At 53.8% G+C, this 26598-nt stretch overlaps 1 protein-coding gene and 1 long non-coding RNA gene across 8 annotated transcripts in view; one reads left to right on the forward strand and one right to left on the reverse strand.

Moving 5' to 3' along the window:
- The window catches only part of LOC129785618 (uncharacterized), a 786935-nt gene that overhangs the window by 15978 nt on the left and 744359 nt on the right, over positions 1 to 26598 (reverse strand). For all 7 annotated transcript variants that reach the window (XR_008749761.1, XR_008749763.1, XR_008749764.1 and 4 more), the window contains 3 exons: positions 20829 to 21010; positions 17825 to 17910; positions 385 to 445 (listed from right to left, as the gene is read on the reverse strand). This is a non-coding gene — a long non-coding RNA (uncharacterized LOC129785618). The remainder of the gene's footprint in view (positions 1 to 384; positions 446 to 17824; positions 17911 to 20828; positions 21011 to 26598) is intronic.
- On the forward strand, positions 3071 to 6908 carry IRX5 (iroquois homeobox 5). Its single transcript, XM_055818448.1, has 3 exons — positions 3071 to 3553; positions 4822 to 5227; positions 5491 to 6908. Exons 1-3 carry the CDS (start codon positions 3305 to 3307, stop codon positions 6255 to 6257), a joined length of 1422 nt encoding a protein of 473 aa, XP_055674423.1. The 5' UTR covers positions 3071 to 3304; the 3' UTR covers positions 6258 to 6908.

Here is a 26598-nt window from a genome sequence, read left to right on the forward strand (position 1 = left end):
AGCTATCAACGTGCAAATAAAGCAGAAAATAGAGACATCCTTAAGAAAGGAGCCTCAAATTTGATACAAAGCGAAGGTGACAACCACACCAATAGAACTATAAACTAAATGTTTCAATATCTTGAATAATTATCTACAGTTCTTTTAAAAACTGCAAAGGATATAAGAGTGGCATAATGTAGTGAGAATGTCGGTTTGATAGACACTTAGAACCCCGATGGCAGAGGACCTATCGCTACCATTTATTAATCAGCTCTGGTATTATGTTGCAAGGCATGAAAGTATGCATGAACTCACCCCGCTTTCCAAAATGTACGCCTACAGAAGCAAGATTAGCAGAACATCAGAAATCAAGAGGGTAATTTTACATGACATTAACCTTACCTCCTCCTCAAAAAAAGTCAGATGCCATGGGAAGATAGATGGTTAAAATTTCTGCTTCTCCCTACAAAGAAACACGCAAGGAAAAGCGGTTACTCATTCCGCTCACATATAGAATGAATGTTAAATGTATAAAACTTTACCAGATGATATCTCACTCCTCGAACAAGGGCTGTTGTCAGAGGATTATGACAGAAGCGCTTTTGAGTGGGGGGAAAAAAAAAAAAAAAGAAAAGAAACGCGGCGCTTTGGAGCGATAGCGAAAATTAACCCAGGGACCCGTATCGGTGACACCCGCCGCTGAAAACTGATGAAAGTGCACACCTGTGTGGAGTGAGCGTGTAAGGCTGCGGGCCGGCCGCTCCCCGGGCAGCGCCCCGGCCGAGCCACCGCTCAGCGCCGCGCAGCGCAAACAACGGGCCCGCCGGTGGAGAGCCGGGGGCGGCGGTCAGCGCCCGGCGGGGCAGCACCGAGGGTGCCCACACCCGCTCGCCGCGCTTCCCGGCACCGCTCCCGCCGGCGCCGCCTGCCTGCGGGGCCCGCAGCGGCCCCGGCCCCGCCGCCCCGGAGCGCCCGCACCCGCCGGGCCCGCGCAGCCGGTAGCGGGCGGCCCGCGCGCAGAGCAGCGCCGGCAGGGGGCGCCCCAGCGCGGCGGGGCAGCGCCGCCACAGCGCCCCGACGTCCCGCCGCGCGGCGGGGCACGCTGCCGCCCCGCGTCCTCACCTCGCCGGCCCGGCCCGCGGCCGCCACGGGCTGGGCTGAGCCGGGCCAAGCCGGGCCGGGCCGAGCCGGGCCGGGGCCGCCTCGGCCCGCAGCGCCTCCGCGCGCCGTCCTGTCAGCGCCGCCTCCGGACTCCCCAGCAACCGCGCGGCGCGCCGCCACCGCCCCTCCACACCCCCGCCTCCCCACGCTGATGGACAGCTTCCCACACCAATAGAAGAAGGGGAGGACCCACCGCCGGCAGCAGGACAGCCAATCATGAGCCGGGAGGGGCGGGGGCGGGAGCTGCGCGGCCGCGGCCTGCTGGGTAGTGTAGTATGGGCCGTGCCTGCCCCGCCGCCGCCGGCCCCCCCGTCCTGCCGGCACCCCCCGACGGCGCGGGCGGCGCGGGCCCGGCCCGGCCCGCCGGACCCGGAGCGGGGTACACGAGCAAGGCTCAGCCCGTGCCCCGCCGTGTGGCCGGGGTGCCGCGGCCGCCGGGACGGGGCCCGGGAGGGAGGGAGGGAGGGAGGGAGAGGGGCGGTGTCGGTGTCGCCGTCGCCTCCTCGGCGACCCGGGGAGCTCCCGCCCCGGCCTGCCCGTTTTAAATCACACCCCGGCTCCTCGCGTTTCCGCGTCCGTCCCGCTAGGGCCAGCGGCGAGAGGAATTAGGGCCGGGAGATGCAAAAGTACAAGATAAAAAATAATAAATAAGATAAATCTAATTAAGTCACGCCCGCTCCCCCCCACACATACACCCCCGGGAAAGGCACGGCGGGGGCGAGGCGGGGCCGGCCCGCGGGTGGCCGGGGGCGCGGAGCAGCGGCGGCGGGCAGGGGCGGTGGGAGCAGCGCCTTGCCTCAGCCGCGAGGGAAAACAAGCGAGAAGGGAATAAATCGGGATATGTTCCTGTTGGGAAATATATCTGGTTGAATCAAAGGAGATTACATCTCCTTGATCGGCGGGGATTTATCCCGGTTCATATGGTTTTAATCTGCTTTCGCCTCGACCCTTTTATGAGCCGGGGAGGGGGAGGATGCCCGGTGTATTCTTGAGATCCGCAGGCAAAACCCTCACGCTGAACGATTTCTGCAGACCCATCTCCGCTCCCCCCGCACCCACCCCCCCACCCCCCCTCCGGATTCCCCTTCTCCCGGGACTGGTGCTGGGAAAGACTAAATCCCCCCCCGCCCCCGCCCCGCTCACGGCCCCCGAGCCCCTCCGCGATGCCAAACCCCACTCCTCGCCGGACCCCCCCCGCCGCAGCTCCGGGCCCCCCCCGTCGCAGCTCCGCTTGCACAGCCGCCGCAACAGGTCCGGCCCCGCCGCGGCCTCCGCCCCGACGGCGCGGCCCGGCCGTGCATCCCAACGCTGCCGGATCGGGCCGGGCTGCGGCGCTTCCCCGCCGAGAATCGCCTTTTTTTGTTTAGAAAAGAAAAACTAACACCGCCACACACACCCCGTATATTCCACCTCCAGTGATTTAGTGGAGGGAGGGGCAGGGGGCAGAGAGCGAGAGGAGGGGTGGCTGCGCAGAGGGGGGAGCCGGGCGGCTAATAAATCTTATTAAATATCTATTTTTTTTTCATATACTGATTGGCTTGCATTCCGGCGCAGCGCGGCTCCGCACGGTATTTAGCACATGCAGAAAGTTGGAGCCGATCTTAAATGGCTTGGAGGTGACTGCAATCCAGGAGCCGGCGCACTTGAGCCTCTGAGCGCTGGGGAGGGCCGAGGGAAGCGCGGAGCCCTCCCGCTGGTTGGGCCCGGCCGCGGCAGCCCAGCGGGGTCCTGCCAGTCCTTCCACTGACAACACCCCGCGAAGGAGGAGCCTCGCCGGGCCGCGCAGAAGGCGTCAGGAGCTGCAATTTCTAACTTAGCATCTTGGCAGGACCCTTCGGAAAGCGAGAGCGAGGAGGAAGGGGGGGAAAAAAAAAGCCCCCTGGTGCAAGGGGGGGAGAGAGAGAGAGAGAGAGGGGAGAGGGGGGAAGAAAAAAAAAAAAAGAGAGAGGGGGAAGCGAGGGGGGGAGAAAAAGGAGGCAGCGGTGCCAGGCTGCAGGCGAGCGCGGAGCAGCAGCCCCGGCGCAGAGCAAGGTGCCGCCGCTGCCCAGCTGGCGAGGGCGGAGAGGCGCCCGCGAAGCCCCGGCCGCAGCGGCCCCAGCCCGGCAGCGCGGCGGATCCCTCCCGGCGCCTTGGGCTCCCGGGTGTATGTGTGCGCCTGGCCATGTCGTATCCTCAGGGTTACTTGTACCAGCCGTCAGCGTCCTTGGCTCTCTACTCCTGCCCGGCGTACAGCACCAGCGTGATCTCCGGACCCCGGACCGATGAACTTGGGAGATCTTCTTCGGGCTCCGCTTTTTCCCCTTATGCCGGATCTACCGCCTTTACCGCCCCTTCCCCGGGTTACAACTCCCACCTCCAGTACGGCACCGACCCGGCCGCCGCCGCCGCCGCCGCCTTCACTTCCTACGTGGTAAGAGCAGCCCCGGCCAGCCGGCACCGCGCCGGGCACGGCGGCATCCCGCGGGCGCCCGCCCCCCTGCACCCCCCGGGCCTGCTTGTTATTCCCATTTTATTTTTGAGATACCGGGGACAAAAGGGAGCGCGGCTCCCCGCCTCGCCGCCCAACTTTCCCGCACCGCCGCCCCGCGCTGCCGCACACTGTTGCTGGCGGCCGCGGAGGGCAGGGCCGGGCGCGGGGGGAGCCGCCGGCACGGCCCGTCTCTGGCGGGGACCGATCGTATTCCCTCCAAAAGGAGAAAAAAAAAATCTTTTTTTTTTTAATATAAAACAGCAATAGTAATTCCGCAACAATTAGCTTGTTGTGATTGAAAAGGGAATGAACCCAGCAGCGGCAAGGCGATGGGAGAAATCCGGGCGATAAACCCAGGCAACTTTCCCCTGCGCGGCGATAATTAGGCTGCTTAAATATTGCAGAGCTCTAATCCCGTGGCTGCGAGCTGCTCCGCGGCCGCTGCGCGGAGAAGGGCAGGGAAAGGCACGGCACTGCGCCGCCGTGCGCGCCTGCGGGGCACCGCGGGGCCGGCCCGGGGCATCCCCGCCGCAGCGCGGGGGCCGCCGCTCCCCCCAAAACCCGGCGAGTTTTGCTCAGCTTCTCCCTCTACTCAGGCTGGACGCAGAGTTTCACGGTTTCTTCTTTCCTTTTTTTTTTGTCTTTCCTTCTTTGCTTTTCTCTTTTCCTTTTTCTTTCCTCTTTCCTTTCCCCCTTTTTTCCTCTTTTTTTCTTTTCTCAGCTTCTCTCCTCTTTTCTGTTCTTCCCCTTACATTTTTTTTTCCTCCTCCCGCCCTGGCCTGGCAGAGGAGCGGCCCGGCCCGGCCCGGCCTCCTGAGCCCGGCAGGTTGCCCGCCGCGATCGCAGCGCGGTAGGAAGGGAAGGGGAGGAAGGGAAGGGAAGGAAGGGAAGAGTTCCCCCGCCGCTGTCCGCCCCCACGCCGCGCTGCCCACTTGCTTTTCCCCGCCTGTATTTGGGGGAGAGGCGCTGGATGGCTGCGGGCGGCCGGTGGCCTCCCGGGGCGGCTGCCGCGAGCCCCCGGGCCCTTCCCCGCCCGTTCTCCCGCGAAGGAGCCGGGGGAGAAGCCGGGCAGGGCCCCGCGCCGGGGCAGAGGCGGCGGGGCAAGGGCGGGGGCCGCGGGCAGGCCCTGTCGCTGCCCTTGCCGTGTCATTGCCGCCCCGCGGCCGCCTGACCTGGCCCCGCCGGGCCGCTCTCCCCTCTCTCCCCAGGGCTCGCCCTACGACCACACGCCGGGCATGGCCGGCTCCCTGGGGTACCACCCGTACGCGGCGCCGCTCGGCTCCTACCCCTACGGGGACCCCGCGTACCGCAAGAACGCGACGCGGGACGCCACGGCCACCCTCAAGGCCTGGCTCAACGAGCACCGGAAAAACCCCTACCCCACCAAGGGCGAGAAGATCATGTTGGCCATCATCACCAAAATGACCCTCACCCAGGTCTCCACCTGGTTCGCCAACGCGCGGCGGCGGCTCAAAAAGGAGAACAAAATGACCTGGACCCCGCGGAACCGCAGTGAGGACGAGGAGGAAGAGGAGAACATCGACCTGGAGAAGAACGACGAGGACGAGCCCCAGAAACTGGAGGACAAGGGGGACCCCGGGACGCCGGACACAGGTAGGACAGCAAGCTCGGCCGGGCCCCCGCGGCCGCGCCCTCGGGTCTGCCCCCGGCCCGGGGCGGCCGGGCCCCCGCGGCGGGCGGCGGGGCGGGGGGAGCCGGAGGGCCGCGCTGCGGGCCTGGCGGCGGCGGCTGTGCAGCCGAGGGGGGGGGGTGTGCGCTGGAAGGGGGGGGGGCGGCAGAGCGGGTGGGCGGGTTTGGGGGCGCAGGGCGAGCCCGAGAGCTGCCCCCCACCCCTCTTCTTTCCCCCCCCCTCCCAGGAGCGGCGGATCCCAAAGCTGCGCCGGGCTGCGAGCGCCTCCAGGAGTCCCCCGGCCCCCGGGAGGCCGAGGCCGGCCTCAGCGACTCGGATTGCAAAGAGCCGGCGGAGGAGCGGCTCGACGGGCCGCTCGCCCCCCACAAGGCGCCCGGCGCTTCCCCGCTGGGGCCGTGCCCGGCGGGCCGCGGGCTGCCGCCGGCGGGCGGCGAGGAGCCCCCGCCGTACCGCCCGCCCTCCGCCGCCGCCGGGCCGCCGCACGCCGCCGACCTGCACCCGCTGCTGCCCGCCGCCACCGGCGCCTCCGTCATCCACTCGCCGCAGCAGGCGGCCCTCGCCAAGCCCAAGCTCTGGTCGCTGGCCGAGATCGCCACCTCGGCGGACAAGGCGAAGGAGGCTGGCGGCGAGGCGGCGCCCCCCGGCCCCGCCGTGCTGGGCGGCGGCGGCCCGTCGCGCTCGCCGCCGCGGCCGCGCTCGCCGGCGGCACAGTGCCCCTTCCCCAACGGGGCGGTCCTGCCGCGGCCGCTCTACTACACGGCGCCCTTCTACCCCGGTTACACGAACTACGGCTCCTTCGGGGCCCTGCACGGGCACCCCGCCGGCGGCCCCGCCGCCGCCGCCCCCGGCGCCCACTTCAATGGATTAAACCAGACTGTCCTCAGCAGAGCCGAGAGCCTGGCTAAAGACACTAAAATGATCAGGAGCCAGTCCCAAGTAGACCTTTGCAAAGACTCACCTTACGAACTGAAGAAAGGTATGTCCAACATTTAATATCGGCTTCTCCTCCTTACCCCCTCCTGGGACCGTGGTTTTGTTCTTTTATATATTTTTTTTTAATTTATTGAGAGAAATAATAAATTGCTCTGGCAGTTATTTTTCCACTACCAAAAGAAAAGCAAAACAAAACAAACAGAAAAAGACCAGCTGCCCCCTCCCGCCCAGCACCCCCTGCAAAAGTTTATAGAGTCTATTGGAAATGGCTGGGTGGAAGCCACCCAGAAATGTCTTAACCAAGTGAAAAGCAAACGAGTGACACGCTCTCTCTCACACACACAAAGAAGAAAGATTTGTATTAAATCTTATTCTGTATATTTAATGTAGCTTTTTGTATTTAAATTGATAATACAGTATCTTTGAAGTAAATTATGAAATCAAGACACCTGTACAGGCATTAATGTTGTTTTCGTAATATAAATATATACATTTCTGTGTCTTTTTCCGAATTGTTTCATAGTTTTAAAATATATATATACAAGTTTAATTTAATTTTTTATGCCTATTGGGTTTTTTTTTCCTTGGGTGTGAGCTAAACTATAATGGGGAAAAAAAAAAAAGGAAAATAGGTTATACTTATTAGATACAAAAACCTGCAGCCGCCTTTGTAAAATGCAAATATTTAATTAAAAGAGATTTTTAACAGAATCAAAACCACTCTTTTTTTGCAACGGGCAGAGATGTGCATAGCTGCGGAAAAAAAATTTACACGTTTTAAAAAGAGACGCGGGGGCTCCATTTAGGACCTTACAGTAGCACCTGAAGCCTTTTTCCAAAAGGATTGAGGATTTCTCACGGGTCGGGCAGCGGCGGGAGCCGCCCGCGGGGCCGGGGAGAGGCGAGCGGCGGCGGGACGGGGCCGGGACCGGGAGCGGGGGGGCCGCCGCCGGCGGAGGTAGGGGCTTAAACCAGGCCGTGCACAAAGGCACTTGTTAGAAACACCAAATCGAAGCGCGGTCCCATCTTTTAACCTAATTACTTCCAATCAGTGTCGTGTTTTATGCAAAGCAATCAGCTGGTGAACTTGGCTAATGAGTTCGATTTTCTGCCAGATTTAGCCCGCGCCGCCGGTGCCGCGGTGCAGCGGCCGGGCCCGGGGACGGGGACTGCGCCGGCACAGGCACCCGCGGCGGCGGGGACGCCCCGGCCCCTTCGCCCCCTCCCCGCCCCCGGGCGTTTTGCACCGCTGCCCCCGGCCCGCGGGACGGCGCGGTGTGGGCGGCCATCCGCGGCCGCGCAGCCCCGCGCTGGGCCGGCCGCGGGCGCGGTGCTTCCCGGCGCTGGCAGGTAGGTGTCACACTCGGCCCGAGTTTGGCTCCCGCCGCCCGCTCGGCGGTGCGGGAGCCCCGCGGGGCCGCCGCGCTCCGCTCCGCGCCCGCGGGGGAAGGGGGGGGGCGGGGGGCCGCGACCGCCGGGGCGGGGGGACGGGGCGCCCCCGGCCACCAGCCGTCCCCTGCGGACGGGGCGCGCCCCGTGCCCACTCTGCGCGTTCCCGCTGCTCCGCAGCCCCAGCCGGGGGAGAGCGGGGCCCTGCTCAAGCGAGGGGCTCCCCAGCGGAACCTGGGAGCAAAGCGCGGGTGCGGTGATCCGCGCAGCCCGGGTCCCCTCCCAGCTGTCCCGGCACCGGGGACGGGATTTTTCCCCCGTTCCGATCGGATTTTGTGGGTGTCAGTCGTACGCCGGCGCATTGCCGCTGGTAACGTGATGGGAATTTCGCCGGGACCGCCGGAGCTGCTGCCGAGACACCCCTCCGTTTTGTTTGGTTGTTGTTTTTTTTTTTCTTTACGAGCCAGATAATTATTTTGTAATCTCCTCAACTTTGTCAGAGCCATTTATTAGCTGTAACAGGTTTATTCATGCATATTTACATTTTACGGGATTTTAAATAGTAGTTTGTATTTTATGTTTTAAAGATGCAGTCCATGTTCACTTGGTTATACGATCTTTGTAGATAATCTGGTTTAAAATCAAAATCGTTTCAAGCTGAATGGTAAAGAATCAAATATTCCTGGGATAATAGTCTGTTATTTTGTCACTTTATAAATTATAAATGAAGTTTTTAAAAACGCTCGAATTCCTCGGTTGGATCTTTTCTTTCCAGTCGGGGGGACCTGCAGGAAGGCGTATTTTTCGCGCAGCAGCGCGGTGTGTGGGACTCACCTGCCTTGTCCAAAACGGGAGAAAGTTCGCACGGCGAGGGGCAGGGGCAGGGCTGGCCCGCTCCGTCGGGCGGGGCTGAAGGCAAAGCCCCGCGGGTCGCCCCCGGCCCGGGCTCCCGCCGCACCTTTACCCCCGGCGGACACCGCCTCTGCCGTAGCTCGGGCGGGACCCCCCAGCGCCCTTTGGCACCCCCTCCCCCCGGGCCGCCCTCCGCAGACAACAGGTCCCGCAGTGGAACGACTCGCTCAAAATAAATAGGTTTTAATTACTCATCTAGCTATAATTCTTTTTTTTTTAATTTATTTTTTTAAATTGTCGCTCTACCTTTCCCCAGCTGATCTTCCGATCTCTGAAAAAGCTATTTTGCAAAGCAGCTTAGGAGCTTCGCTCGTTCAAAAGCCCTATTCCTTATAATCGCGGCTATTTTGAATAGGTCTATCAGCAATCTCAATACGGTTTTCGTTTGATGTATAAATTCCTAAGGGAATTCACCGTTTCCTTTAGGTTGCAGCCTGTCGCCTATTTTAAACCATAACTATTACTGTAGCCCCATCGATTTCATACAACAATTTTATTCTTCACCCTTTTCCCCTGACCCAGGAGATATACTGTACAGCCTGCCTTTAGCATAAGCATGATTTTCCCAGTTTCTTTTTTGTAACAGAGCAGGGGGGAGGGGGCAGCGTCCACCTTTTTTGCCTCTGGCACGTTAATTTGTTGTTTAAAAAAAATATTTTTTGAGGAAATCTTAAAATAAAAATAACGTCTGCTGCCAATTAAAGCTGCCGTAGGTTACTCGGGAGCAGGCTCCGGAGCGCCCGGGAGCAACGCTTCACGCTGGGAGCGGAGCCCCGCCGGGGCACCGGCTAGGGCCGCGGGCCGCCCCGCCGAGCTCCGGGGGCCGGGGAGCTTCGCTGCCGCTTCGAAGCGGTTTGGGGGCAGGCGAGGGGTCCCTGGGGGCTGGGGTCCCACCAGCTCGCCTGGGAGCAGGTGCTTGCCCACGGGCGCAGGTGGGAACGGCCCTGCCTCCGCGGGGAGCCGCTCCGCACCCGCGGGAAACAGCTCGCCCCTTCCCCAGCCCCCCCCCGGGGCCAGGAGTCCGGGGCTGCCGGCCCCCCGACGGCGCGGGTTGAGCGGCGCAGGTGGCAGCGGGGTGCAGCACACGGGCCGCCCCCTCCCGCAGGTGACAGTCCCACAACCCCCCACCCCAGACCCCCCCACGGCGGCCCGGCAGCGGGCTGGCCCGGTGCGCCCACGCGTGTGCCGCAGCCCCGGTCTGCGGATCGAGCCGGTGGCAAGCCGGGACGCTGGAGGGGGCGTACGGAGGCTCCCGGTGGAGAGCTGCAGCCCGTCGGGCCGGGGAGACGGGGCGGGAGGAACCCCCGGGCGCGGCCAAGTGCCCTTTCCCCGAGGAGGCAAGAGGCTTCCCCAGGGAAACCCCGCCAAGGGCGCCGGGGCCCGACGTGCCCGTCCCGGCGGACCCATCGCCTGCCCGGTGCGCCCAGGAGGACGAGAGCCCGTGGCTGCTCCCAGCGCTCCCATCCACGGTAAATTCCCCTCCATCCCGGAGGGAAGCAGGCAGAGCCGGGGGTGCGGCTGGCAGCCGGCACAGCCCCCGAGCTGCGGCGGGGGCGACGGGACCCCCCTGTACCTCCAACCCGCTTCCCAATGACGGAGACGGAGGGCGGGAGAGGCGGGGAGCCTGGCGCAGCCCGCAGCCCTGCTGCTTCCTCTTTCACGCTTAAAAACAAAACAAATCCTAATTTAGACCCTCAACACCCCGGACCGTGTTTACATCCCTCCCGCTGCTCTCCCCGCGAGTGTTGCTTTTCCAATTGTCCCGATTAACCCACAGGGCTCCCGCGCTGCGCGGAGCCCTCCGCGGCGGCCCGGACGGCGCGGTCGCCTCTAATTGGCTTATTGGGCTTCTCCCCCCCCGCACCCCGGTAAGAGGATCTGAACAGCATCTTCCTTGTCGTGCCTAGAAACTACTTGAAAGAGCCTCCGCCAAGAGAACACGGGGAATCACACGGTCAGCAAGTTTAAAGGAGGCGACTGAAAAATATCACAGGGGTTTGCAGTAGGGAAAAGTACAGGAACTTCCACCCAAAGCGTAGATGAATTAAAACAACAACAACAACAACAAATAAAAAGAAAAAGGAAAACTCGACCCCACGGCCCGGCCCGGCCGGCGCACAGCGCCGGTGCTCAGCCGCGGGTATTCCGCAGCCGGCGGTGCGGTGCGCCCAGCTCCGCGGCCTCCGCCCGACGCAGCCGCCGTGTCCGGGGCTCGGAGCGGCACGGGACTGCCAGGGAGCCCGCCCCCCCGCTCCCCTCTTTCTGTGACCTGCCTAGATTATTAGTAAGGACATCTGTGGCTGGCAAGGGAACAAGTGTTACCAAAACCAGAACCGGCTGTTTTTCCAAATGAGCAATATGTTAATTCCTCATCCCCCCCTCTGGTTTCTTTAAAACCTGGCACAAATACATCAATAGCAGAGAATAAGGAGCCTTTGCAGAGAACAAGTGGCAGTTTTGAATTTACCTTTTGTGTGCCCCTCAGATGCAATCTTGAGGCATTTTTTCCCCGCTCTCCCACAGAAAAAGAGTGTTAATCTGCCCTATCTTGGGACCCGAAAGGATTGGAGTGAAGTAGATATTCACTGGAATCACATAGGGGAATAAGGGTCTTGCTTTATTGAATCATCAAATCCCAGGAATGAAGCTCTTAATTAATTATGGGTGCTAAAAATTCAGGCCAGCTGTTTCTTTTTACTTGGCTCTGACAGAGAAAGACAAAGTCTACATCGAGATCTTCTAAGGCGCATTCAGCATAAATCAGCGCCCTCGGCGGCGCTCCCGGCCGCGGCGCGGCCCGGCGGTGACAGATGGCGCATTGTCCCCACATTCCTCCACCGCGCCTCCGCGGGCGCGGAACCGGCCGCTCGGCCTAGGGACCTTTCTCTGCCGGGGAAAGGGCTCGCCCGGGGCCGGCCTGGCCGAGGTGCCGGCCCTGCCCGACGGGGCGGCCTCGGGAGAGAGCTCCTGCTCGGGCGCTGCGCTCTTCGTGCCCGATAGCGCTCCGGCCCCTGCCCCGCCGCCAGCCTGCGGCTGCAGCCCCCGCGCCTCACGTCCTCTCGCTGTCCCTAACGCTGACCCGAGGGGACGCGGGTCCCCCCGACACGGGCGCTGCCACTTCTCCCCCCGAAGGCAGAAGCGTTTCCTTGCGGGGCCGCGGAGGCGCGGGGTCACCCGGCAGCGCTGCCTCCCGCAGGGGTGTCGCAAGGTCCCCTTGCATCCCGCCACGCGGCCCCTCGCTGGGGGGGCGGCTGCGTTCGTTCCACCCCCGTTGCTCAAGAGGCGCACCCCGCGCTCTGCTGACGGCTGATGTGCAGGCGCAGGGGCGCCGGCTGCCCGAGCCCCTCCGGCCTCCCCCTGCCCCTTGGCTGCCAGGGACATCTCTAGGGGCTCAGCCCGGCGGGGCCAAACGGGAGCGGGGGCGCCCAGCAACTCGCCGAGGTCCTGCCCCGCCGAGGCTCCGCCAGCCTCCTCCGCCAGAAATCTCTTCACCTCCAACTAGCAGAAAATAAATGTCCTCCGCACGGCGTTACTCATCTGTTATAATTAGAGCATGTGCGAACTAGCAGCGCGCCGGGAGCCCGGCTCGGGTTGATGCAGGCACTTGTGCAATAACCGCCCCTCCTGCCGCGGCGGTGCTGCGCGTCCAGCCCGGCCCGGGGCCGCATCCTGCCCGCGGCCGGGGCAGCGGGCCCTGCGCCCGCGGCCGGGAAGGAACGGGACTGGACGGGACGGGGGGCTTGGTCCAGACACCTCTTTTCCAGCGAAATTGGCTTTTATTTGCTTAAAGCAAACCACAGACCTCTCCACGCTCATGCCTGATGGATGCAAATATAAATGTGCACTTATTTAATTGGATCAGGTCCCAAGATAAAAGAGATAAACGGCTCCCAGTTTGCCAAGTTATTTTCAGAGGCATGCAGCGATGTGTGGAAGGAAAGTTAATGAAGAGGAGAAGAGACACAGTGTACTTAAAATACCTCGGGTCTAGACTCGGGGAGGGGGAAACCTCGGACTCCGGAGCGGCGGGTGGCGCTGGGCTCCGGGCGGGCTCCCGGCTCGGCACGGCTCGGCCCGGCCGTAGGTAGCCGCTAACCCGGGCCGCGGCGGGGCAGGGGGATGCTGCCCGGTACCAGGCGGTTGATGCTCTTCCCCCTTCGCCCCACCGATCTGTTCTCTGTCGCCGCCGTCTCTCCTTGTTCCTCCCCGTGTTCTACATCCGTCTGCACGAGACATTAACAGACGGTTATTGATACAAACATAGTTTTTGTTGCTAAAGGCCTTCCAAAACAAATTCTCCGGCTGAATGCCAATGTATGCATGTTGGCTGGTGACAGCTGATTAGTGAAATGATTTACGGCCAAGTTAAAAAAAATGATACTGTCAAAGGCAGCAATTTGAAAAAAAAAGATAAGACAGCACAGCCTCAAGGCTTCCCACTGTAAAGCCACCCAACAAATCTAAACCTACAGTACTAATACCTGAAACACTCAAGGAATCAATTGGTCGCAGATTAAATACAGGCTCTATTCTGACTCGCCCCGGTAATCTGCAGCCCTCCGCAGGAGCAGCCCCCTGGTTTACACCTCCAGCCTCACCTGTGGCAGGGCCCGCTCCTACCCCAGCCACCCCGCCGGCCTCCCGGCAGCCCTGCAATCGGAGACTTAGGCCTCCTTTTTGTTTCAAGACTTTTTCTCTCATTAATTGATTAAAAAAATCCCCCTTCCCTTATTTCGCTGTAGCTCTTCTTCATAAAGAAAGCTTTTGCTCTGCAATAAAGTAAGAGACTTTGATCCCAGATCATCCTCTTAGGCCTTCCAGCTGAAATCAGTGGAGAAACTATGTGGAGTTATTGTTCGCACTTGCTGCACTTCTGATTCAGAAAGGGCTGATTTATTAGCTTGTCAAGGGAAGCATTGTTCAGGAAGGCAATCAAAAAGCACTTACCTAGCTAAACTAAAATTACTGCCTTTTCAGTGGCTAATTTGTATAACTCCCATGGAGGAACTTGGGAAGTGTTTGATGAGGCATAAAATGATGATTAATGAATTTATTGGCCTGCTGCTCATCAAATAGGAGTAGTATATCTTTCCTCTATTGGGCGTTGGGTCTAATGCTACATGGCTGTGTAAAGCAAGTCCAATATGATCTCCTTTTTAGCCCCCTTTTAACCCCCATGACCTGAAGAATATCGCCGTGTAACAGAGGCAACATCAGGGGACTGCAGAGACAAAGAGCCTGTTTGATAAAACGGTAAATGAGAAACGCGAGGAAAGTTGCTGCAGGGACAGATCTGCTCAGTTTTCGGCTTTCAATCACTTTGACTACTGAAGTGGGAAGAATGTAGAAACTAGATAAGGTGTGAGAAGCTAAAAGAAAATGACAAACCAATTTTAACTTTCATAAAGGATCCAGCCAAACAACTTCATTGCTACTTGAAAGAACGAGCGAGTGCGGGGAGTGCTGGGATTGCCGGAGCGATGGGGCACGCCGCAGCCCCTTGCCACCCAGCCGTGCAGGGAGAGATGGGCAACATGCCCCCCAGCTGGCCGTATCCATGCCCGGGGCCAGCCTGTAACCCAGTCGGTGCTCTGATCGGATTTCATGCAACCATTTTGAGCCCATAAATTTTATGTTCTTTTTTCTCCACTGAAACAGCTTGGGGCTTTCTCCTCCGATCAGTGTTCAATGCTTGAATTGCTATTTTGAGGCCCAGGGCTTCTAAGAGAAATGACATACTTTCCCCCTTTTAAAAGCCCATACTAAATAACTCGCGATTCAGTGCCCACCTGCACACACATGTGACCGACAAGGTATCTTACGCTCTACACATTGCTGCTTTGAACAGGTTAAGACCCCCAGAAGATCAGAAACATTGTTGACATTCTCAAAAACTTGTTAAAATAAATTTGCCTGAGATTTGGAGCCCAAGATCTTCCCAGGATTGAATCAATTTAGGTCTTAGCTTCCACGCACTGTTCCCTGTGTCTGCAGCTCTAAAGTGTGCTGAGGGATCCGCAGCTCTCACATCTCCCGGCGAAGGTGCACATGCCTCAGCTGGAGCCCACTGCCAAAAAGGCAGCTTCTCCCGTTACCTTTTGGGGCTTCACAGAAGTACCCTCAGGCCTGCGTGTCAGCAGCCCGCTGTGCTGAAGACTGAGAAGGTGCAACAAGAACGTTTTGCAGAACTACCAATGTAGCGATCAACACTCGCTGAAACGATGTGATATTTCAGGCTCCAATAAAGCTCAGAGGAGCAGGCAATGGTAGCGCGGAGGTGCCTGGCAATCGCAGCAGCCTGTCTTCCCTCCCTGCACCTTCCCTTTGTGCCTCTGCCTGCTAAGCCCACTCTGCACTCCTTCAGAGGGGAGTCAAGAATTAAATGCAGGCTCCAGGCGAAGCATTCTCTTCTGTATTTTTTTTTCCCTGCCTCTTTTCATTACATTTCTGTCTTGTGTATTCTTTTCTTTCCATGACCCGTTCTGCTCTGGGCTGCATTAGAAGATACCTGTGTCTGGAGAGCTGCATGGGAACTGTCTGAGACTGGCCAGAACCTAACATTGACCCCATCAGACCAACGGGCCACTGCACCTATTTCATGGTCTAGATCTCAGCCCTGGAAGGCAGGAGAAGAGCTCTCATCAATTTTAAGGGACTCTGACTCATATTCTCTGTGAAGGGCAAGTGTGACTGTCCCACGCTAGGTAATAACTGTAATTTTGAACATTCTTGTTTGCAAAATACAAGATACATAACATACTAAGAATGGTTCATTTTCCAGATTTGTTTAGAAACGGTTTCTGGAATGGCAGAAGGAATAAACTCTTGACCAGTCTTTCACTTCCCACAGTGGTGGCTGTGGGAACAAATCAAACCAAAACTTGCCTGAGACTACACACTGGCTCCCTTGACAAAAGGAAAAAGGTACCCACCTGATGTTTACAAGATCAGAAAACATTTATTTTAATACTCCCAAATTGGTATTTGTCTAAGACACTTTTAGCTGAAATTGTCCTCTCTGGAAAATAATGTTTATAAACATCCTTGAACAAATAGCACTCTCCCGACACAAGCCTACCATCAATGTACCGCTCAACAAGTTTTATCTGCAAGTCCTTGACCTGTGACTGCTTTTACAAAGGCTCTCTGTTCATTAGCAATTTCAGGTCACTTTAAGTGCTTGTGTCATGAACACATAGCACAGCTGTGAAATATATGTATTAAATACCAGCTGCATTAATATAGGGGCTTATTTTCCTCCACTTGGCTCCCAAAAGCAACATGATCTTACACGTTGATGAAAAAAGACGTCGTTATATTTGCATAATTACAGCAATACTGTAGGTCTTTAGTGCAACAGACCTAAGAGGCTGATTTATGATTAAATATGTATGGCTAAAAGTTACCATGCTGGGTAGTGTGCATAGCATTAGACAATGACAGTTTTGGGGCATAATTGCTTTAATGTGGGCAATTAAGACTAAGTGCATGTGATTTTAGTGTCTGCCCTACATTCCTCTGAATGATTACAATGATCAATACACATGATTTGTAAGTCGCTTCCTATTGATCGAATGGTAAAATGTTTGACCTTCCTCTGAGGAAGTAATTTGCTAAATTATGACACCACGTAAAGTCTTTCTTGGTTCAGAGGTGAGGGGTAATGGTGCTCAGAATTAGAAAAAAATAAAATAATTTTTCCTCCTTTTCCTGAAAGTAAGTCTCTGTAATGTCCCTGCCAATGTGCTGACTTCACCTGTGAGGGGAGGAGTCTGGCACACTCATCTTTGAAATTAACAGTGAGAAGAAAACAGCGTGGCAAAACAAGTCCATCTCTACAAGAAACCTTCTTCATGAACTTTACCCGTTTATACCTCTGTGACAAATCATCAGGAAGCTCTAAACCACAAGATCTCTGTTGTTTGAGAGTGGCTGGAGAAAAACGTGCGGCAGCAAAGTTGGGGAAGCGGAGGACGCTGTGAGCACTGTGAGCAGCTGGGACACGTGGCAGGGCTCCCCGGGCTGCCTGCCAGCCTTAATTTTGCTGTGCACGCACAGCACCGAATAGCCCTCGCTGTATCACATTAGCAGGTACGAAAAGAAAACCAACAAAGTGCTCGTGAAAACACGTTAGCCGCTGAACAGTAACTTAGTTATGGCTGAGGCACCTCCTCCATGCTACAGCTGACAGTCTGAATGTATGCTGGAGCAAATTAGATCAAAATTAATAGAGACCAATGCACTGAAATGTGCCTTGCTCCGGGGGCTGTTCTGTGCTGCCCTGGGGAGCGGTGATTCTCCCTGGCACCAGCAAACCACACGGATAGGGCAGAGCTACCATGCTGAAAACTGGTGTTACCTAAGGGATTCTGGTATCCCAGAAAAGGTTGGGAAGACCTATACAGATCCCCTTCCCCCTTTAGGGAACGCACTTCTCCAGCATGTCTTCACACAGCAGCAGTGCTTCCTGGCATGCCCTCCACCGAGTATACGTGTGTTTGCCCAAATTTAGTGTTATAGACGGCATAGGTCAATACCAGAAATTTCCATAGTTCTTACCTTTTCTTTTTGAACTTTCTGGGCTTTAAGCTTGTAGCACCTCACTCCAGTAGCAGTGCCACCAGGCACGCCCCTCCTCAGCCCAGCTAGACTGAGTGAAAAGGTCTAAAGTAGCCAGCTGGAGTCCCAGGGTCACTTGCAAAAGCCCACTTTTGATTAGTTTTGTACACCAGGCCAATTACACCACCCAGGCAAAATCAACCGTTCAACTGCCCAGCTGACAATTGCCCCAAATCTGCCTTCAAGCCTGCAAACTATTCAGCTTTCATCTTTTCAAACGGAACCACAATGTATGTACGAACATTCCACATTTCATCCTTTCACACCGAACTGCTCTCTGACTGCATCTCAGAGACAAGCCTTCACAAAGCAAGCCACTGTTCCCACAGTAACACTCCAACATCAACAAATGCCTGCATGAAGGCTTCCACAATAATACTCCAACATCAGCCAGGCTCTGCAACAAAAATCTCATGTTATCTGAGAGTCCACCCTGCAGTAAAGCCGATGAATATACACTGTCCTCCCAAAGCCAAACACAGCAACAACTGGTGCAAAGTTAAAATCCCATGTGCGGTGCGATATTGTAGGTGTGAACTAAAGCAAAGATGGGTTTGGGAGTTGCAAAGTGCACACCCTATGTTTTAATATGGCATTTTATTGAGGAATGTGCGCTTTCCCTGGGAGAACTATGCAAGCAGAAGCTGTTTAAGGACGAGATAGGAACCGTTTCTCAGGTCTCTGAGACCCAGAGTAATAAGCAGTACCTGTGCTGTGGTGCAGGATTTTCCTGTCCATATCCTTCCCTGTCCATTTCCTTCCCTGTCCATTTCCTTCCCTGCTTGACCAGGTGCTGTGGGAAAGAGAGAGGGTTATTTAGGACAGGATTAGCAACCTCAGTGTCCCTGTCCCATAGGTAACCCAAGCCTGCAGACACGCTGCAAGGCCACTCTCCCCCACTTTGTTGGGACGCGTTACCTCAGCGCTTTCTGCCCCCAAACACACCGCTGGCTCATCCAATGCGCCTCAAGGTTCCTACCCCGCTGTCCCCTCCCTGAGGTACCTCAGTGTCTCCTTTTGAACCGCTCCCTGCCCCCCCCCCCCCGCCCCATGCGGTACCTCAGTGCTTCCCATCCAGAGCCAGCACCATCCCCCCAGCCTCCGCTTCACTCCCCTGCCCTGGCGTCACCCTCGGCCCCACCACCATCATCCGAGCCCAGCCCAAGGGTCAGCCCAGGGCTCCCGTCCCTCAAAGCCACGCTCATGTTTCCTGCCTCGTCCCAGCCCTGCCGTGGCCTGGCCCATGGCATCTGGACACACCAGGGGCTGCGGAGGCACCGCTCCTGCCCGGGGTGCTCTGTCCTGGCTCCCCCAGCTGAAAGCAGCCAGCTGGACCTGGAGTCTTGAGGTCTTTTGTGGAAGCAAACTTCTGACTAGCTTCTCACAGCAACCCAACTGCACAGGCAAAGCCAGCTTTATCCTCACACTGCAGCTGATGGGTACCTACAAACTGTCCAAACCCTGCTACAAACTGCCCAGACTTCACCCACTCACACTGAGCTGCTGTCCTACCCTCCGTACGACATCTCGCAGACAAGCCTTCACAAAGTAAGCCCCTCTTGCTGCACTAGTACATCAACAAACGCCTGCACGTCGGCTCCCGTGCTCTCCCCGAGGGTCCGCTCTGCTCTACCCACTGGCAAGGACCTCACCACGGCAAAACACTCCAGCGACTGGTGCAGAGTTGAGATTGCCTGTGCGGATCAGGCTCTTCTCTCTCACCTTACGCAACGCAGGCATCCCCAGCCTCCCCGTGGTGCTCGGCCTGTGCTTTCGTCCCCCCAGCTTCTGCTCGTAGTGCCCCGCAGCCTGGCCCCAGGTGAGCGAAGCGCTTGGAACGCATGTGATGCTCGTGTACGGCGCGCCCACCTCCACGCTGTACCAAGGCAGTACCATGGACCAGAAGGGCAGAGATGGTGAAATAACGACAATATGGAAGACAAAAGATGAAACGTACCACCGATCACGTAGCTAGCGAGAAACATCGTATTTACTGGTTGCTGTGCCAAGTGCACATACCATTCCACAATGTCCCACTCTTAAATCCTTTTTGTAAGGAGAAGAAAGCATCAAAGAATTCATAAATTCCCCACACCAGCAGTATTGAACAACGAATTAAAACTACAAAGCAGTTAGAATTCATGGTTAGAAAAAAGTTCAGTCAAACAAAGGGCAGACACTTGTTGAGAAACTGAAGGTAAATCTGCTTGCCAGACCTGAGAAGACAGACTCTCCTGGGGCTCACCAGCCACCCCTGAAGCATCCTTTGGGAGAACTTCTTTTTTCTAGGCAAAGATGATGCTGGGATACCAGTTACAGACTTTCTGAGATGAACAGGACTACTCTGGAAACTCAGCTCTGAAAGTCCTCACTTCCCCATCCCTAACCCTACCCCAGTCCTGTGCCTGAGCACCAGGGGTGAGGTGTCTGACTCACCATAATCAGCTTGTATCTGGATTTCAAACAGTATTTCTAGTTTTCATCCAGGGGCTTAATGATCATCACAGGGACTTAAGGTTCCCCAGATGTCTCATTCTTGGGAAACCTTACAGAACAGACACTACACAGCATATTATAGTCACTCTGAGTGGAAAAAAAAAAGAAGGAACAAAAAGGAAAAATAAAAAGGAAAGAAAAGAAAAAAGGGAAAAGGGGGGGAAAAGGGGGGGGAAAGGGGGGAAAAAGGGGGGAAAAGGGAAAAGGGGGGAAAAGGGGGAAAAGGGGCAAAAAGGGGGGAAAGGGCGGGAAAAGGGGGAAAAAGGGGGGAAAAGGGGGGAAAGGGGGGAAAAAGGAAAAAAAAAAGATCCCACAGCCATGGATAAATAGTAAATAAACAATTCTACAGCAAAGTTCCCATTTTCTTGTTGATGGTGTCATTCCCTTGGCAGTAATCCATTCCCAGCAGGTTCTCATGCAAGTAGCACACAAGCATTTGGGTCCTGGATGTTTTTCTGGATGCCCTGAGCTGGGCTAGAGTGGCTGGTTATCACTGGATATCGCGTCAGGCCAAGTGGAGGGGAAACTGGCAGTGGCAGAAATAATCACTTGTTAACCACGAGCAGAAAGGTTTAGTCCCAGGCAGGGTACCTTGGTGCTGGGAAGCTGTTCATGCTCCATTGTGAACATTTCTCCAGCACAGTGTATTCAGATAGATGTGTTTTCATTAATTCTTCTTTGGCTGACCTTCTCTCACATCAGATGAGTGGATTTACTCTGCCTTTGAAGCGCGTGTTACCATTCTTATTCTAAGAATGTGCAGAGACTGAGAGTTCCAGCATCTCACGAGAGACATTGAGGAACCAGTACGAGAAGGTGAAAGCTGCTACCTGGAGCCCAAGATGTAGGAACTGTGTCAGCAAGCACCCCTACGTGTCTCCAGCCTACCAAGATACATCTATCAGAGGAGGAGGAGAAGGTGGAGAGGGATAGACATGCGCCTTAGACCAGCACAAACTGAAACTGAAGGAGGCCCCAGGGTGGTGCTGAAGCTGGGGCAGAACCTGGCACCCTGGGCATGAAACGCAGTGACCAAGGTGACTTTTTTTTGGGGGGGGGGACGACTCCTGCCACTGGCACGGGGCCAGCACAAGGCTGGTGGCCCCCAGCGCTGGCCAGGCCCTGGGCTGCAGGGGGAACCACAACCCACAAAGCAGCTTACACCACCACTGTGTAACCCACCCATCTGTGGATAACTGCACAAACCCTACCAACCTGCCGGCTGGCTGCTGGCACGTCCGCGGGCACCAGGAAAAGAAAGAGCCTGGTCTCTGATGGTTCACCGAGGGAGGCCTCGCTCTCTGCCACTGAATTCCTGCCAGTGGAGAAGCTGGGAAAACTCGGGAGAGCAGCAAGAATAATGGAACAGCAAGATATGTTCATGTTGTGGTATCATCCTGCATGGGGAGACAGAAGGAGAAAACAGACTAATTAGTCTCATTCTGCCTTTTCTTGTTGCTTCTGTATGGGTAAAAGTGAATAGCAGGGCCTCACCCAGCTTAGTAAGATAGTTTTCTCCAAATTTATTTATTTATTTATTTATTTATTTTTAAACGCACTGTGCTGTGGAAGTCCTGACCTTGAACTGGGAATCAAGCCATTGGATAGTCTTTCCTTAAACTCTCCAGCTGGTGAGGTCTGATGTCAAGCTTTTCAATTTAAAAGATAAGAGCTGCTGCCATAGTTTTCTTTGAATCTTCTTCCTAGAGAACACGTTCCCAGGTTTTGTTCAGCCAAAACCTTCCAGGTTCTGAATATGTTCCATTTTCATATGGGGCCACTACATGGGCTTTACCTGACCTGGAGGTAGCACCTCTAAGTTGGCATCTGGTAGGGGTTCAGACTCCTTAAAAGAGGCCTCTGTGGCATCTTAGACCCACCACGGGCTGTCCAAGCTATGCCCATGGGACACAGGATCTTTGAGAGACATGCACTGGGGCAGCACCTGGTAGCCAGGGAGGTACTGTAGGGCACCTCAAATAAAATAAAAAGGTGTGAGCGAGTGTATCTCAGCCTCAAACACTTTTATAGTCAATAGCAAGAAAAGGCACTTTACAACATGATTTACTTCCTCCTAAAATCAATGTCTAAAACTAATCAGAGGATTGACACACTGAAAGTGCTGATCTTGCTCTACTGGCTGTGAGGAAAGCCCAGGGGGACTACATCAGGTGACTGTGTTGTAGACTTCTAAAGCTAGGTGAGATGACTTCACCCAAAGCTACATACAGGTGGGCCTCTCCTTGCTAGTTACCTGCATGCATAATTATAAAATGAACTTCAGTGATCTGAGTCTAACAAAAAACACATTTATATACTGTAAAATAGATACAGCATAAGTTCTTTTTACTGATTCTAGAAATTGGGTTAATGAGCATTTAAAAATAATCGCTTGTGAAAATCTTTACAGTCCAAGTATCTCTACTACATAAATTTAAGTATCATTGTAGTACACAAAATTGGATAGTGGTTGCTATTATAAATGGACAAGATCTCAAAACTCTTACTTACATTAGAACTTTACTCATGAACACTTCCATTGGTTTTCCATTGAAATACTTACGGAATAAGATAAAACTCCATGACCCTTACTCAGGAATGCCCATAATCACATACTTAGCTTTAAATGGAGGGCCACTGAAGTTGATGAGACTTCAACACACAATTAACGTGCATTGTTGAGTCAGGACAGGTTCCTCCTGCAAGACGGTACATAGGAGAATCTGGGCCAAAAATGCAACTGTTTCCTTAAGGTGTGAAATAACATCAACTATTTGATGAATCAAATGACTACATTAAAACTAGCATTTGCTAACTATGTTACTAATTATGATAAGAACAAAAAAAAAAAAAAAACAAAAAAGGAAAATATTGCAAGGTGTAAATATAGGAATGGGAAAAGAGAAACTGAATGCAAAACTAGTAGCAGGATTCATGGGATTTTGCAAGTTCAAAATGTAACTGACACATTTCTTTGTTGCTGTTAATTATGTTTTGCCTTCATATTAACTGCATCTCTTTGATGAATATTTTTAAAAATAAAATAATGGCTATCACTCAGGCTGCTTTGAAGTATTTCTGAGTTGAATGACTGGTAGCATTTATTGATTTCATAGTGTGACACTAGAAGTTTTGATATGGGATTTTAAAAAATGATATTTGAAGTTAAAAGAAGACATCTTGATTAAAGCCAGAACAAATTGTTTGGCTGAGATTCAACCTCTGGTTCACATGCCTTTCCAAGCTTGTAGATTCACTTGCTTGCTAGGAAAAGCCCATATGCTTTCAATAGATGAGTTAAAAATTCATGCCATGGAAGAGCAGGAAACTGCTTCAAAGTTGGGAACCAACAGAACAGCTTAAACCATAAGGGAAAAATATATTCATAGACATTAGATAGAAGAATGAGGTAGAAAGGTCTTGTGTTTAAGGGGTTCAACTCTGAGCCACAGACAGCGTGACCTTGAAACAAATCCCATAGTCTTCTGTGCATCCGTTGCCCATATGCAAACTACTGATAATATCATTCTCATCTTCTGCTTTGCAGGAAGCTGTGAAGATGAATAGCAGCTATATGATGCTGTAAGTCATATGGCTGGCTAGAGAGATGATCTGTTGGGTTATCAGTTTAAATCTCAAAGAGACTGCAATGAATGCTACCGATCTGGTGGGTGCAATCACTCAATGCCAACCATCTTCTGGGTAATTCTAGTTCAAAAGGTACCTCAGAGACCCCATCGCACAGGGAACCAAGTCTCTGTGCTGGCTGCTTCTGGTCCTTGCTTGACATACGCATGGCTTCTCAAGGTGAGGGGTGAACATCTAGAAAAGGACTGGCTCATACCTGAGGGCTGCTCAGTACTTCAGGATCCAGAAAAGCCCTACAGCTGTAATCTCCTCTCCAGTCCAGCAAACCAGGACAGTGTCCTGTGCAGCTCAAAGGAACAGGAGTGGAAGTAGGAGTCCCTCAGAATGAGCCAACACCACTAAATCTTCACAGAGATCGTCTGCTCCAAAGCCACTTGAGTCTCATTCTTCAAATAGGTGACCCAAAGCACCTGCTCACAGGGCAGCGCCTGCATCTTGGGAGAAGAGCATCACTTCTTTTCTTGACTTTCCTCCATTTGTGGTGTCACTGGGGATGAGACTGACTTTTAAAGGAAACATTCACTAGTGCCATTTGGGAGGGTCATGAAGAAAAAATGCCTTGTCAGTTTTGCAATGGAAAATGTAGTAACTCACCAGCAGGCTATTGACTGAGTTGTTAAACTCTGGGGGGAAAAAAAAACCTGTTAGGTGAGCTGGTTAATATCAAGGCTCACCACTCACTTCTGCATACTACAGACCATGTCAAAAGCTTTCCAGTAATCAGTAGAGCTTAAGAAAAGTCTCTGATTAACTTTTCTTTCATCTTTCTCTTTTCCATCTGGTGTTAAAGATCAAACCTTCAGTTCCTCTACTCTTTTAAGCCTTGCCTGTTTGACAGCAAACTTCTCATCCATCTTAAATCTAGTGTGGGCTAGAATGTCTTTCAGCAGTGGCTAGAGGGTAGATATATTATCAGATACTAACCATATTGCTCCTGCTCTTTTTACTTTAGCTCTGTATTTGTTATTATAGGATATATCCGGGTTTTCTGAGTGTTCAGCTTCTATCCCTCTACTGCAGGATAGTGCTGTGCTGCTAATGCTTTGCAAATCACTGCATCATCCCGTTCCAGTTTTGGAATGTCCTATCTGTGCTTTGCATAGCTTCTTCCAACTTCACCAGCAGGCCAGGACACCTGTCTCCTGGGACCTTCAGCCTCTGTGCTGGTGAAGACACTACGATGTGGGAATGATGACGGCTTTGACAGTGCTGGGGCTGCAAAGCTTTAAACTGCACTGCTACCGACCACCTGCTGGGTAAAAACAGCCCCCTCCCCCTTGATAGAGGCTGCGGTAGGACAGGGGTGCTCAGCCACCCTTTAGAGATCTTTGGCTTCTGGCGGGGATACGGGTAAAGACTGCTGGAAGCACTTGGGTTGACTTAGACCTGGCCCGGGTCCTCCTCCCATGGCACTCTTACAGCTATTCCTTAGCAGCAGCAGAAAAGCAGCTGTAATTATTTGCTCCGTGGCTTACACAACACAGAGCAAGAGATAACGCCCCTCCCCCAGCATACTGGGGGCCACCAAGGCCACCAGTTAATGATACAGAGTAGTGGGATAATGGTAAATAGAAGACCATCAAGCTGATTACATTTATTATTATTTCAAAATAGGGCATCTTTTTTTTTTTTTTTTTTTTTCTGAGGAAGAGTAATTCCAGTTCCTTCCTGGCTCTAGCACCTGACATCACTTGTCAGCTATGACTTCATAGTTCACAGAAGTTATCAAATCCACCTCAAGCCTATTTATCAGGCTAGTTATTGTACCAGAGATTCATAAAATGTCTTCATGGCTTTGCAGGGGGGAGGCAAACCACTGAAAAAGAAAGATGCTAAAAGATGTGGGAGGAAGAGAAAAGCTGCCTCAGGCAACTGACGCTGGGATGGCAATGCCCACCTCGGGATGGCAATGCCCACCTGGTACAACAGCAAGCCTGTGAAGGCCAGGTCTCTATCAGCAAATAGTGCAGCCCAGCAGCAGCAGATCTATGGGCACTTGCTGTGCACAGCGTGTTTGTCTCAGCAGGCTTCCTGCAGATGAGCTCTAGTCTGCCGAATTAGCATGTTGGGTGTAGTCCTGGGGAGCATTTTCTCAGGTGGTTTAAACAAAAGGAATAAATACAGTTTGTGTGCCCTCAGACCACTCGGTGACATGAACCATAGAGTAGCAACTGGCAATAATAATGATTTTTTCTTCAGTGGTGCTCTCCTGGCCCAAAGTTATGCACTAAGCACACACTCTTTCTATAAAAGCTATCATAGGATATATTTATTAAGTATCTGTGCTCAATAGGCATGGCACTGGTTTGGGACAAAAGCTTTTCATGCAGCCTACCATGCCCCTCAAAAATGCTGCCCTGCAAACTCTGTGCCCGTGTAACACAGGGGGATGGAAACATGCTTTGCAAACCAGTTTCTAATCTTAAATTTACGAAAGAAGTAACCAGACTGAACTTGAGTACAGCCTGTCAGTGAGGAGAGTTATGTGGGGTCTTTGGGGGAAGAACGGTATGATGCCATATGTTTGCAGACCTGACTGCTTTGCTGTTCTGAGCCCAGACTGAAGAATCTGGGTGCTATCACAGCGTGAGCAACATCTTCCTGCTAAGAAAAGTGTAAGAAAGCACCTTTGGAAATGATCAGTTCTGTGTCAGAACCAAAATAGCTGTTGTCTGATGCTGACCAGTATGTAATACATCAGGAGAAACACAAAAGTACATTACTGGGCAGATGTAAACAGCCTGCTTTCATATTCTACTCTCTGTAGTTAGAGACTGATTTACATCCTAGAACACGAGGTTCAATATCCTTTGCACTATTTGTTGTATTAATTATAACATTAGGTATTTCTGATTTCCACATAAGGATCTAAATCTGAATCCCTCTAAACCTCAGCCTGAACAATTTGCTGTGGCAGACAGGCCCATGGTTAAATCACGAGTTGTGTAAAAAAGCATTTCCATTTATCAATGCTGAATTTCATACCTTTAACAATCAATTTAGCTGACACGGGAATTCACTTAAAACATTTCTTCACAATGTAATAGATCCTATGTGTGTAAGTTCATGCTTATATGGCGAAATGGCAATCAATTGTATTTACAGTTATAAACACAATTACTCTGCAGCATCACTGCTACCGTTCCTGCAGCTTGTGTTAGTGTGGAGGCAAGGACTGATATTAATGAGGACTGAGAGATGGGTGAAAATAATAATAAATGCAAACATTCTGATTAAACAGGAGGAGGCTATGAAACACTAAACCAGCTTTGGAAAGGAGCAACTCCTTGCAGTTTTCATTGGCTCATGTCAATAAATTAGGGAGGTGAATAATCCA

This window comes from Falco peregrinus, chromosome 14 (assembly GCF_023634155.1).
Source record: "Falco peregrinus isolate bFalPer1 chromosome 14, bFalPer1.pri, whole genome shotgun sequence".
NCBI classification, from domain to species: domain Eukaryota; kingdom Metazoa; phylum Chordata; class Aves; order Falconiformes; family Falconidae; genus Falco; species Falco peregrinus.

Excerpts from the sequence above, each read along its gene's own strand:
- IRX5 (XM_055818448.1), top strand. The coding sequence starts at position 3,305 with ATGTCGTATCCTCAGGGTTACTTGTACCAGCCGTCAGCGTCCTTGGCT. Across the intron at positions 3,554-4,821 it reads CCGCCTTCACTTCCTACGTG|GGCTCGCCCTACGACCACAC; the intron begins GTAAGAGCAGCC and ends CTCTCTCCCCAG. Across the intron at positions 5,228-5,490 it reads CCCCGGGACGCCGGACACAG|GAGCGGCGGATCCCAAAGCT; the intron begins GTAGGACAGCAA and ends CCCCCCTCCCAG.